Source organism: Python bivittatus, unplaced genomic scaffold, assembly GCF_059951505.1.
Source record: "Python bivittatus isolate LINGU-HERP-01145 unplaced genomic scaffold, Pbiv_v1 ctg000080_np1212, whole genome shotgun sequence".
Taxonomy (NCBI): Eukaryota; Metazoa; Chordata; class Lepidosauria; order Squamata; family Pythonidae; genus Python; species Python bivittatus.
The window spans coordinates 28,208,407-28,220,702 of NW_028277035.1; the positions used below are offsets into that span (position 1 = coordinate 28,208,407).

At 35.2% G+C, this 12,296-nt stretch overlaps 1 protein-coding gene across 1 annotated transcript in view; it reads right to left on the reverse strand.

The window, feature by feature from the left end:
• Positions 1-12,296, reverse strand: part of HSPA4 (heat shock protein family A (Hsp70) member 4) — a 35,683-nt gene that overhangs the window by 18,789 nt on the left and 4,598 nt on the right. Inside the window, exons 2-6 of the mRNA XM_088133719.1 lie at positions 9,785-9,842; positions 7,781-7,921; positions 7,229-7,351; positions 5,960-6,059; positions 968-1,101 (exon numbers count right to left, since the gene is read on the reverse strand). Of these exons, the coding sequence (XP_087989845.1) occupies positions 968-1,101; positions 5,960-6,059; positions 7,229-7,351; positions 7,781-7,921; positions 9,785-9,842 (556 nt within the window). The remainder of the gene's footprint in view (positions 1-967; positions 1,102-5,959; positions 6,060-7,228; positions 7,352-7,780; positions 7,922-9,784; positions 9,843-12,296) is intronic.

Below are 12,296 nucleotides of genomic sequence, written 5' to 3' on the forward strand. Positions count from 1 at the left end.
TATTGTACAACCTGTGCACTTAATTTCCTTATAGCAAAGAAATCGAAAACAGCACAACTAGGCAGACAGTAATGCGTGCATAACTGGTTCTCTCACAAATGTCCAGCAGTGGCAGAGGCAGAAAGTGCACCTGCTGTTTAGGAAAGAATGCAGTTTCCAAGTCTCCATAGATGGAGGAATTTTAAAATACCAAATCAATTGGACAGCACTGGAATATTGGAAAAAATGTGAAACAAAACTTTGGAACACTGAGCATTCTGCTCTGAGCTTGGAACACTTGAAGCAGATATTCCTAGCTATGAATGATTTCAGTTCAGAATGTTTTACATCAGCCTAGGAGCCTACTTTTTTTACTACAATGTGTCAAAATGGAAATATTTGTTTCAAATCTAGGAATATTTGACATATGAACACTAAAGAATATAATAAATATAAGGTATTACCTCCTCTGCTAATTGACCCTCACAGTCAGATACAAAACAAATATTGCAGTTTAGTATCATTGTACTGTTTTTTGTTTTTTTTTATAAGAGGCAGTTTCTGAGTTTATATATTGCATTAAGTCATGGTTTGCTGAACTACTGACACTGATCTGATTAATGAAAAACATTCAGCCATAAATATAAAAAAATGTTTAATGTGGGCTAATATTCTCACACTCTATGTCAAAACAATACAAACCACTTTATAAGTTAGTGCAATAACTTAGTGCACTGTCCAAGCCCAGCCACTGTGATGTCTCACTTGACTCACTTATGGAGTTACATGACCTTAAAAAAAAAAAGAAAAATCTACACAACTTTCCTTTAAATAGAATAAATCTACAAGAAAGGTAACACAATTAATTTTATGTTTTAACTGCCAGTCTTATTCGTCATAATGCATGAACACTTCCAAATTTTTCAGCCATAGTTCTTAAGATAGCAGCAATAATTTTGTAATTAACATGAACAGATTTTATACTTGCCTTCAGTTTTCCCTTGTTGAATGCACATACCGATACTTGATAAGCCGAATGCCCTATATCAACAAACACCACATTTCTTGGTTTCTCTTCTAATGCAGGCAGGTCTTGTTTATAGATCCCATATGCCAGAGCAACTAGGGAGTAAGATACAGAAATTTCATGGTCCTCTATTTAAGAATAATTGTTTTAATTTTTGGCTAAGAATACCATTTAAAATATTTAGTGCACAGTTGCAATCATCGACCCACATAATATTTATTCTAAATGCAAACCAATATCACATGATACCTAAACTTAATTGGATACTTTCAGAAATGGCATAAGGCTGCTTTAACATTATAAATTTCATTCCTCTCAGATAGATATACAGATTAACTGCTTCAAAAAGTTTAAATGAAACCAAAAAGAAGAAAGAAGGAGGTTCTTTTATTATATTAATTTATTTTCAATAAAGGCAAAAGCCCTGCATAAGTCTGGGCATTCAGGAAATCAGTTCACAGCTATGTGCCTAATACGGATTAAAAACTGACTATATTACATGAATAAATTATCTCTTTGTTAAAGACAGAACTTTCATAATATTCTGTGTAAATCTCAAACTTTCTAATGAAAATAAACAGCTTACAGTCTAAGTATGGAGAGGTAACATTTCTAGAAACACTGAAGCCACATAGGAAGCCCATTTTTCTTTTTCAGGATTTATCCTCCAGAATAAATAGAATATTGCGGGGGGGGGAGTTGAAATACATGCTATACTTTGGCTGAAATCCAATTCAAATACAGGTAGTCCTTGTTTAATGACCATTCCTTTAGCGACTGTTCAAAGTTACAATGGTGGTAAAGTAACTTACGACCGGTCCTCACATCTACAACCATCACAGCACCCCTGTGGTCATGTGATTATAATCCCAGTGCTTGGCAACCAGCTGCACTTACAACAGTTACAGCGTCCCGGGGTCACGTGATCACTATTTGTGACCTTCCCAACCTGCTTCTGGCAAGCAAAATCAACGGGGAACCATGTGATTCACTTGATGACTGTGATTTGCTTAAGGATCACATGATTCACTTAATGACCACATGATTCACTTAACAACTGCCGCAAAAAATGTCGTAAAATTGGGTGCGGTCACATAATGACTCGCTTAATGACTGCCCCACTTAAAGATGAATTTTCTGGTCCCTATTGTGGTCATTAAGCAAGGACTACCTGTAACTTCCACAAGTTATTTATTAAAATATCTCCATACTGCTTTTCATAAAAAAAACAAAAAAACCTCAAAACAGTTTATAATAATAGTTCTTTTCCCTCGTTTTCTTCTTCCTCAATCTTTACACTCTCCAAAATACGTTCTAAGAAGTTCTTCAATTCTGAGGACGTAGAGGAGAGGAAATGTCCTGTCTCAATTTCAGTGACAAAAGCTATTCCATCAGAGAAAAAGGAAAACTAATTGAATAATTTTTTAATTTGCAGATTAATTTGCTTGAAAACAAAAGTGCATTATAATTACAATATTTAACTTACAGCAAAATTTGGTACACATTTACTTAGGTATAAATCTATGTTTAAAAGGTTTTGCAGAGTTCTTTTTCTTAAATTTCATTATGCTGAATTAACAAAAGACTATATATATAGTCTTGTATATACACACACACACACATACAAAAAGGTATTGAAATAATGTAACTTATAGTAATAACATTAAAAAGAAAAGAAGTGTGACAATGTTATAAACAACTTCAACATTTTGACTAAATTACTTTAAAATCTTCTTTGCTCCTTGGGTGGAAAAAAATTCCAACTGAAACCCTGTTTTAGCAGACCTATTGGGGGAGGAGGTGTCTGTTACTCTACTAAATTGCAGTTTACATCACCTGCAGCACCACTGTCACCCCATTCTCGATTTTGTCTTTGCTTTGTTTTTTATATGGAGTTTGATTTAGTTATTTATTATTACAGGTAGTCCTTGCTTACTGACCATTCGTTCAGTGACTGTTCAAAGTTATAACGGTGCTGAAAAATAACTTTACGGCCCATTCACGATATTCGCAGCATCCCTCAGTCACAAGGTCGCCATTACAGTCAGTACATGTTATCCTGTGTTTTTTTCCTCCCCTCCCCCCACACTGCAGAGTAGAGATTGAAGAGAAAGGGATTACAAGAAAGTAAGCTGGTTGCTCTTCTACACATTGGAAGCAATGCGATTGTACCAACAGCCCAGGACTGGAGCCCCAGGTGCACTATGCAAACAGCTTACAGTACTCTCTTGAAATCTCTTTTTCTCCAATCTCTCCGCTCTGCGAGGGGGGTAGGGAGAAAAAAAGCAAGCAATTTCTGTAGGCAATCTCTCCTTTGCCTGACCCCTTCCCACTGCCAGCACAGTTGCATTGCTTTTGATGTGTAGAAGAGCAAACAGCTTACTCTCTTCAAATCCCTCTCCAATCTCTCTGCTCTGCGGATGTGTGTGTGTGTATGTGTGTGTGTGTGTGTGAGTGTTTCAGGCACTGTCTACAGAAATTGCTTGGTTTTTTTTCTTGCCACCCCCCTCACAGAGCGGAGAGATTGGAGAGAAAGGGATTTCAAGAGAGCAAGCTGTTTGTGCAGTGTGCCCATGGATCCCAGCCCCAGGTTGCAGCACAATCACATTTCTTTCGATGTATACAAGACATTAAGCAGGCACTCAAGCGCTCCAAGTGGTGGGGGAGCAGTTAAGGAGGCAAACAAAAGCCAAAGGTGTGAAACTGAAGAGTCTTGTCTCTTTCCAGCCAGAAAGTACAGTCATGATCATGTGATTTCCCACTTAGCAACCACTTTGCTTAGCGGTGAAGTTGTCAGTCCCAATTAGGATTGTTAAGCGAGAACTACCTGTACTTATTTCTTTTTGTTTGATGTTGTACACTGTCCAGAGTCCTTCAGGATTCAGACGCTAATAAGAATGGTTAAATATCAATTTTTGTTAACACAAAAATGCAAATAACACAAATTGTTGCAAATGATATAAAATTAATGTAAAACCAACAAAAATGTAATTGCTTGGTCCAGACGATTTATATGCAATATACCACTGCATTTAAAATCCTCTAAATGGGGATCTGTTAAAGTGAAGTTTCACTCTAACTCAAATGTTGACAGAAACACTATCAACAAACCATCGCTGAAAATCAGTTAGATTTCTCCTTTCTGTATTATGTAGTAATTCTAAGAATACCTAAGAAATATGCAGTTCTTGATATCCTCATAAGATTCTAAATACTGGGGATATAGGTAAGAAATACATGAAATTGGCAAATATGTACCTTACTTACCTCAAAGTTAGACCCTCTCCTCCCTCCCTAAGCATAAATATATATAAAAAAGGAAATATGGGAACACAGACAAAATCCTGCGCAAAGCCTCACCATGTTAACCCCTACAACAAAAAAACTACTAATTAAAACCAATAGCCTGTAAATTGTTACCTCATTTATAAAATTATTTGATCCCAATCTACATATGCCTATCATTTCTGTTTCACAGAGAAACAAAAAAAAAGTGTACACAAACACTTCCCTCCCTTCTTCCAGCAAAAACAACCAAGGGGGAAAAAAAACAAGATGGGAAAGAAAGAAGTTGTAACTGACCTGAGAACAGGACAAAAATGAGGAGGAGGAATTAGGAAAATGGAAGAGGTAACTGGACAGGGAAGGTATGAAAGGAGAAAATATCCTGTTTTGACATTACAAAAGAGAGTAAACTGATTAGGCAAATAACCCCTTCTAAGCAACAACTTGGGATAATCTTCAAAGGCATAATTGCAACAGGATATCTGCAGCTATCTGTGCATCTAGGAGATTCCTTTGTTTTCAATAGCTTCTTTTGTTCAAGATGATCACCCCTACTGGGTATTATACCTACTGTTATTGTATCGAGAGGAAGCTATAAATTGCTGAACTGTATGCTATTTAAGGACACGCCCCTTAAACTTTATAATCTAAATAAGAAAAACAAAGACTAAATATAGAAACCATATTTTTATAGTAAAGAGTATATTTGGACAGAACAAATACAATTAATTTTGGATTTGAATGTGTATGTATCAAAAATACAGTGGTACCTCGGTTCATGAACGCTTCTGTTCACGAACAATTCGGTTCACGAACAGCTCTGTTCGCAAAATTTTGCCTCCGTTCGCGAACGCCTGATCGGGTTACGAACAGGATCTGCGGCCATTTTCCCTCCCGTGACATGTGGTCGCGGCTTCCTGTAGGGAGGGGGACTCTCCCTCCAAGCAATATCCGCCTCCCCACCCGCCTTTCTGTCCTCCACGCCAGAAGTTGCGTCGAGCAAGGTTAGCGTTCTCTCACGTGCTATACTTTGTGTCATATTTTTGCGGTTTAAAAAAACAACAACATATGGTTCAGAATGGATTAACCGTAATTACATTGAACCTTATGGGGAAATTTGATTCGGGACACGATCAAAAATCGGTTGGCGACCAAATTCGGAGGGGTCAGAACGGATTAACTGTATTTACATTGAACCTTATGGGAAAATTTGATTCGGTTCACGACCAATTCAGTTTGCGACCAGAGTCGCAGAACGAATTAAGTTCGTGAACCGAGGTACCACTGTATATGCAGGAATTCTCTTCTAATACTGTAGATTTACTGGTATAAAAACATTTTTTCTACAGCTCTTCACTGATCTAAAGTTTGCCTTAAAAAAGCTGATTCCAAAAGAGTAAATATTTGCTTTTCCAAATTTCTTTTGTGAATTTCTGTGCTTTCACATTTGAAAGTAATCAAAATGTGAATAATTAATTAGCATACTCATGTACAAATGTGAACAACTGTAATGGAAAAAAAATCCAGCTGGATCTAAATAAAACTTCATTTTCCCCCCTTGGTTTAATATAATAAAAAATTAGCACCATTAACACTAAAACAAAACTTAAACCTGGCTGCAAGACTTGCAAAAATATAACACAGTATTCTTTGCAGTTATCTACCTACCTGCAGTAGTTTCATTAATTAACCTCAAACAGTTTAGTCCTGCAATCTGTGTAGCATCCATGACAGATCTTCGCTCTGCATCTGTATAAAAGCAAGGAACCTACAACACATTAAAAAATCCATTTTTAAAAAGAACACTTTCAAATAAAAGATTTCTAATAACTGGATTTTTATCCACATTTATTATATTTTACACTACACCATGCATAAGACAGGGAAGTGAAAGTTAAATGACCTGTGTACAGTATTAACACCTTTAATAGCTGACACTTAACAAATAAAAAACATGTAGTTTATTGCAAGGCAAAGATAACATTGAAATTCACAGAACTGCAGAATAATGTATGTTAAAATAGAAAATCTTAGTAAGCAGAATACTTAGTTAGCAACAGTGTAAATGTAAAAAGAAGAATGGGACCACAGACAACCGAACCCTGCAAGGTTAGAAAGAAGCCTGAGGTTTGTCATACTCATCAAAGATGTTAGCTTGTACTTGGGTAGATAAAACTAGGGAATCCCAGATCCTAAATAAATTTTTGTTTTACAGATGGTCCTCGGGTTACAACTCATTCAGTGACCATTCAAACTTGTGGCGGTGCTAAACAAGGGGGACTTAAGACTGGTCCTTGGAATTCTGGCTGTTGCAGCAAGATGCAGTCATGTGATTGTGATTTCCAATGTTCCCTGCCAGTTTCCCACAAGCAAAGTCAACAGGGAAGTCAGCAGAAAGTCAGAAGTCATGGTCATGTGAGGTCCTTGCTTAATGACCTGTGCAGCCCTTGCTTAACTAAGGCAACCAGGACTGCCAGAATTGCCACTGCTAAGCGATGTGGTCACATGACATCATGCTTTACAACTACATCACTTAGCAACAGCAATTCCTGTCCCAATTGCCATTGTAACCTAAGGACTACCTGCATCTTGTGATGACTACATGTAAAGCTGCAGAAGAAAACATTTTTGATAAAGACCCTAAGACTCTTAAGTTTTATAGAGACCTTTAAGTAGACACAGATGCAATATTTTTGGATCAAAATTTCAATCTTCAATTCATTTGCCTAACTATATTTACAGCCCAAATACTATATTTCCTTTCCTTATCAGTAAATAAAGAATATCAGCCACCTTATACAGCCCAAGAGGCACTGAGTTGAACAATTATTGAGGATGCTAGGCAATGAGCTGTAATCAATTTCATTCATTTTCCTTCATAAACTTTAGACGTGTTAAATTTAGAAAATACCAAAAACATACAGATTAACTACTTACAGACACAACACAGTCAACTACAGGTTTCTTAAGTGCATTCTCTGCAGTTTCTTTTAGTTTAGTGAGAAGCATTCCTGTCATCTGCTCAACTGTGAAATTTCGTTCTTCTTCCATATATTTAACCTTAGTTAAAAACAAAACAAAGATATTTTAATTTGTAATTTTTCAGAGCACCCTACTAGTCTTTTAACAACAGTATGTTTGTATAAGATATTTCTGCCTTTGTTTCACAAATAAGCAAGAAGAACAATCAACGGCATGCTTTATTTTATATATTTTTGAGAGATAAAATTCTGATTATAGCTAATACTTTATCTCAAAGAATGCATCTCAGTTTGCATTGTTATTGTTAGTTATTAATACACCACCCAACTCCCAGCAATGCTTTAAAGAATACTACAGCAGTTGAATTCTTAAGATTTGAAAAATATCCCTATTTCACTGCTTTTACTTTTTTCACTCCTGCCAAATGCCCAAACAGTTCTCTAACTTTGTGAGTAAGCATTAATACATGCACACTGGATTGCATATAAAGCTTATGTATAGACATACCTTAATGCCAACTGAAAGTGAGGGCAGTTGGACAAGCTCATAAGCAAGTTTAGCTTTTTCATCCTGAACAAAAGGATCCGAAAATGCACGACCATGAAATCTTTTAAAACCTTGCACTGTATTCTTTGCATTTGAAATTACCTAGAAGAGAACAGAATTTAGCTTCTAATAGAACATAAATATTTTCCCACTAACCTGCAGAAAACAGACTTTGAGCAAAAAGTGTAACAATGTGTTTACAGAATCTCATCTTATAATTTTTTCATGGTATATAAACTTACACCTCCATTCTTATAAGATATCAAAGTATGTTACACAATACAATCAGAAAAACCACAAAATATTGAACACGCATCAGAAATATCACATAAAAATAATGCTTCCATATTTTATCCTGAGGACTTGTTCTTCAGGAACTTTACAAAACTATGTGCAAATGAGGTTAGAAGAAATTTAGCTGCCTAAATCGTGCAATGGTTTATTGCACAAGAAAATTAGATAACAGGATTACCTTCAACAATCCCAGCTCCATCTGAAAGTGGCACCCCAATTTTCTTGCTATGACTAATTCACTAACTTAGCTGCACAAAACTTTTCAATGTATTTCTTTCTAATAGGATTGGTGCAACTTTAATGAAGCAAAAACTAGTGATGGCATCAAATGTTTAATACGTAGTAAATATTAAATACATCAAATATTAAATACTTAGTAAAGCAAATATAGTCAACATACTTTCAAGTCAGAACAAGAGTTTAAGGTAGAAAGATATTATAGGTGAGCTAAGTTTTGACACAGTGTAAAGATTTTTATTTAGAAGATTTTAAAAATTACAATTTCCTTTATATTTTAAGGCTACATAAAAATCACAGAATTTAATGTTATGTCCTATTTGTTAACAACCACCTGATCCAAGTGCTGCAAGTCAAGCCTCTCATAAATCACATATTCTTATAACGCAGGCTATGTCACTTTTTTCCATTTTAAAATATAATGACCCTCACAAAGAAAATGCAACATAACTGCATGAACAATTTGTACTTTTTCCACTTTAACATATAAGTTGAATTGATTAACATTTGACTACTCCAGGCATCTATAAGAAACTTAACTGTCCAACAGAAATTAGAAATGTGCCCAAAGACTGTCTGAGTACAATATCTATATGAAAAGGCAAAGATTCACTCAAGTTGAGCTCAGCTCCTGGGAAGTGTATCCATACCATTTTCTTGGCAGTTTTATAGAAGTTATTTCCTACTGCCTTCATGTGCGATAGTTTTTCAATTTTCCACTCTTACCTACATCCCCGGAATTCTATGAAGGTCCCCGTACAATACTAACTACAGCTGACCATATTCAACTTCCAAAATCAACCATAGCACAATATCCTTACAATATCCTTATCGTGTTCAAATTTTAAGGCAAAAGGATAGTTATAATTCTTAATCATAGCTAAATCATGCCACTTCTCCAAATTATAAGAACTATAAAATAAGGGAAGCATCATAATAAGTAAAGACTATTACAACCCCCTTGTAATTTAAGCACTGCACAGTGACATGCAAAACATCCCATAATAATAATCCAGCTCTGGATTATCCCTTCACCCCCTATAGAATAGCCCAATGGAAACTTTACAGGTATGGTCTGTATATTTCTGGAAGTGTTTAATCCAGATTCAGGAATGGAATCTTTGTATATCCCTTTTGCCTTCTATTAGGGACTAAATCCCCCTTAAATTCAATTGCTAAGTACTCCAATATAAAAGTAATATATTGTATTCCAGAATATAGTCCAACTGATTCAACAGGTTAGGATACTTTTTATAGGACAAGCAAATACAGTGTAGAAAACATAAATGTTTCAAGAAGTCAAATTCATCAAGCCTGAATATGAAATATTTAACACAATTTTAACACAAAAATATTGATGTGATTTAGTGTTTTCATACTTTTCTACCAATTATGTGATTATATAAATTTTTCCTAGACATATAAAAGCCATACCTGACTCTTTGCTGCAGCTCCAATTGAACGGTTCTTGGCTCCAAAGGATATACATGACCTATCATAAAGAAGAAGAAAAAAAAAGGTAGCTTTAAAAGATAGATCAGAATAGCTCAGTTTCACTCTAGGTTTTAAAAATAAGATGATGAGTAAGCTTGAGTGATATGAAACTTAATAATGATGTGCACTATTATTAAGATCCATTCTTTAATGAGGACAAATTTCATAAGAGGTTTGTGTCATCTTGGTAAATTAAAATTGTTTCTACAGAACGCAACCATTTTTAGTTATCCATTCAACACAACCCATCTAGTTTTCTCCAAACAAGTAAAGTTAGTTTTTCTTGTGGATGAGCTTTTTACAGCTAAACAATTTTAGGATTATTATTCATAATGGTACTAGCTTGGATTTAAGTGTTCTTCTGTTCCTGCAACAGAGATAATTACTGTTAAACCTTTCCCAAATGTCTCCCATTCCTAAGAAAGAGATTTTCAGGGAGTCTGAAAAGGCAACATATATAGTAGGAAACTCTGTGTCTGATGAAGGGAAGGTATACATGCTATTTCACCCCACGGAAGACACCTGTCATTGAATTCACTAAGCTGAAAACCACAAGCATGGCACATGAAAAGTGAATACAAATGGAACTTTACAGAAAAAAACTGGTGCTACCTGTTTTATTGCTATAATCGCTACTTATAAATTATGCAGATAAAAGCTTACATAGAATAATAAGATATCTTAAAGCAGTATGCATTGCTACCCAAACTCACATTACTTAATACTGGAAAATAACGGTTCAACAATATGCTCTATGCTATCAAAGTTTAAATCCTCTTCTCTCCAAATCTGCTAATACCTGCCAAGAATCTAAACTATAATTAATGTAATATGTCTTTTAAGAGAAATTATGGCACAAGACCATTGAAAACAGCATGAACTGATAGATTCAAATAATCAAGAAATACAAAACTAAACTTCCTCACTTGAACAGGACATATAGAGATATGATTACTTTTGTTAGGAAAAACAGAAACATGTGTTTGCAATATAATGGGCCTTGGAAGTGAACAAGTTCAATTTATAAAGAAAATACACACTCAACATGATATAGCAGAAAAGAGAAAGATGCACAGATTAATCAAAATAAGAATATAAAGGAAGACTGAAGGATCTGCATGGACAAGTAACAGATTAAATTAAATCAGAAATGTAAATACTGTGCAGCTGTAACATGCAACTTACTTAAGAAATAGAAAATATATATAGAAAATATATAGAGAATACACAATTTAAAAGAAACCCAGAATGCAATATTACATTTTCTAAAATGCAGATTATACAATGGTCCTTTTTGTAAGGTTTATAATATAAAATAGGAAAATGGTTTCTACGCCAAAATACTGGATTACACAGATCTCTCCTTACGGTTGTAATCTCACCCTGAGTCTTACATAATAGGCTGCCAATTATTATCTACACATATCCAGGGAAGAGCTAAATGGAAAAAAAAACTTGGCATAGCTGATCCTGGGGTTCTGTTAAGACTGGGAACTGCAATAAGCAAAGGCAATTAGGAGCACACAATAAATGTAAAAGAAGGCTAGCTCCTTCAAACAATTTCTTAAAACCGAGTAAAGAAGGAGAGAAAATATAAAGGAATGTAAAGGTTAGAAAGGAGAGGTTTCTAGCATCTTCAAGGAAAATGGAAGAAGCATCAGAAGTCAAGCCAACTAAGTGGATAGCTAGAGTACATTATGGCTGCTTCCTCTATCCTGTCTGAATTAATTTTCTTGATACGATCAAAGCTCTTAAGGCAGAATTCTGGCTTGCTATATGTTGCTGCACTACGACTTCTATCATCCCAACAACTGGTCATACTGGTTGGGCTAATTAAGAATTAGAGATCTACTGCATTTGGGGCACCATAGGTTCCCCACTACTACACTGAGGGATATACTTAAATCAGTATTGAAGGTGATCTCAGAAACACTGCTAACAAGTTTCTCATTGAATACTTAGCATTTGACATATAACACATATCACACTAAACTAAAATTTTATCACCTTGAGGACAAATAATCTCATCACAGAAGAGCACAGGGTTGCAAGAGGTAATTTAGGTAATGCAGTCAACCCCCTATTCAGTTTAGAAACACATCCAGTAAAGGAAAAGCCCACCACCTCTCTTGTTATTCATTCTACTACTGTCAACTGCTGTTTCAGACTTAAAAATAACAACATACAATCACCACTTTCTTTCTTGTAATAGTAATACGATTATGCTATGTCTTACAACCTGGGTTGCAAGTCAGAGCCTTTTTTTGGTATGACACCCCTTCAAATATATGAAAACCGCTATCATATACCTCCTCAACCTTCTCTTCAAAGACAAAGATATCAAGTTCCCAGTCTCTGATCATCCTTAATGCACTTCTTTGGATCTCTTCCAATTTATGTTCTTCTTAAAGTACGAGTAGTCCTTGACTTACAACCACAATAAGGACCAGAA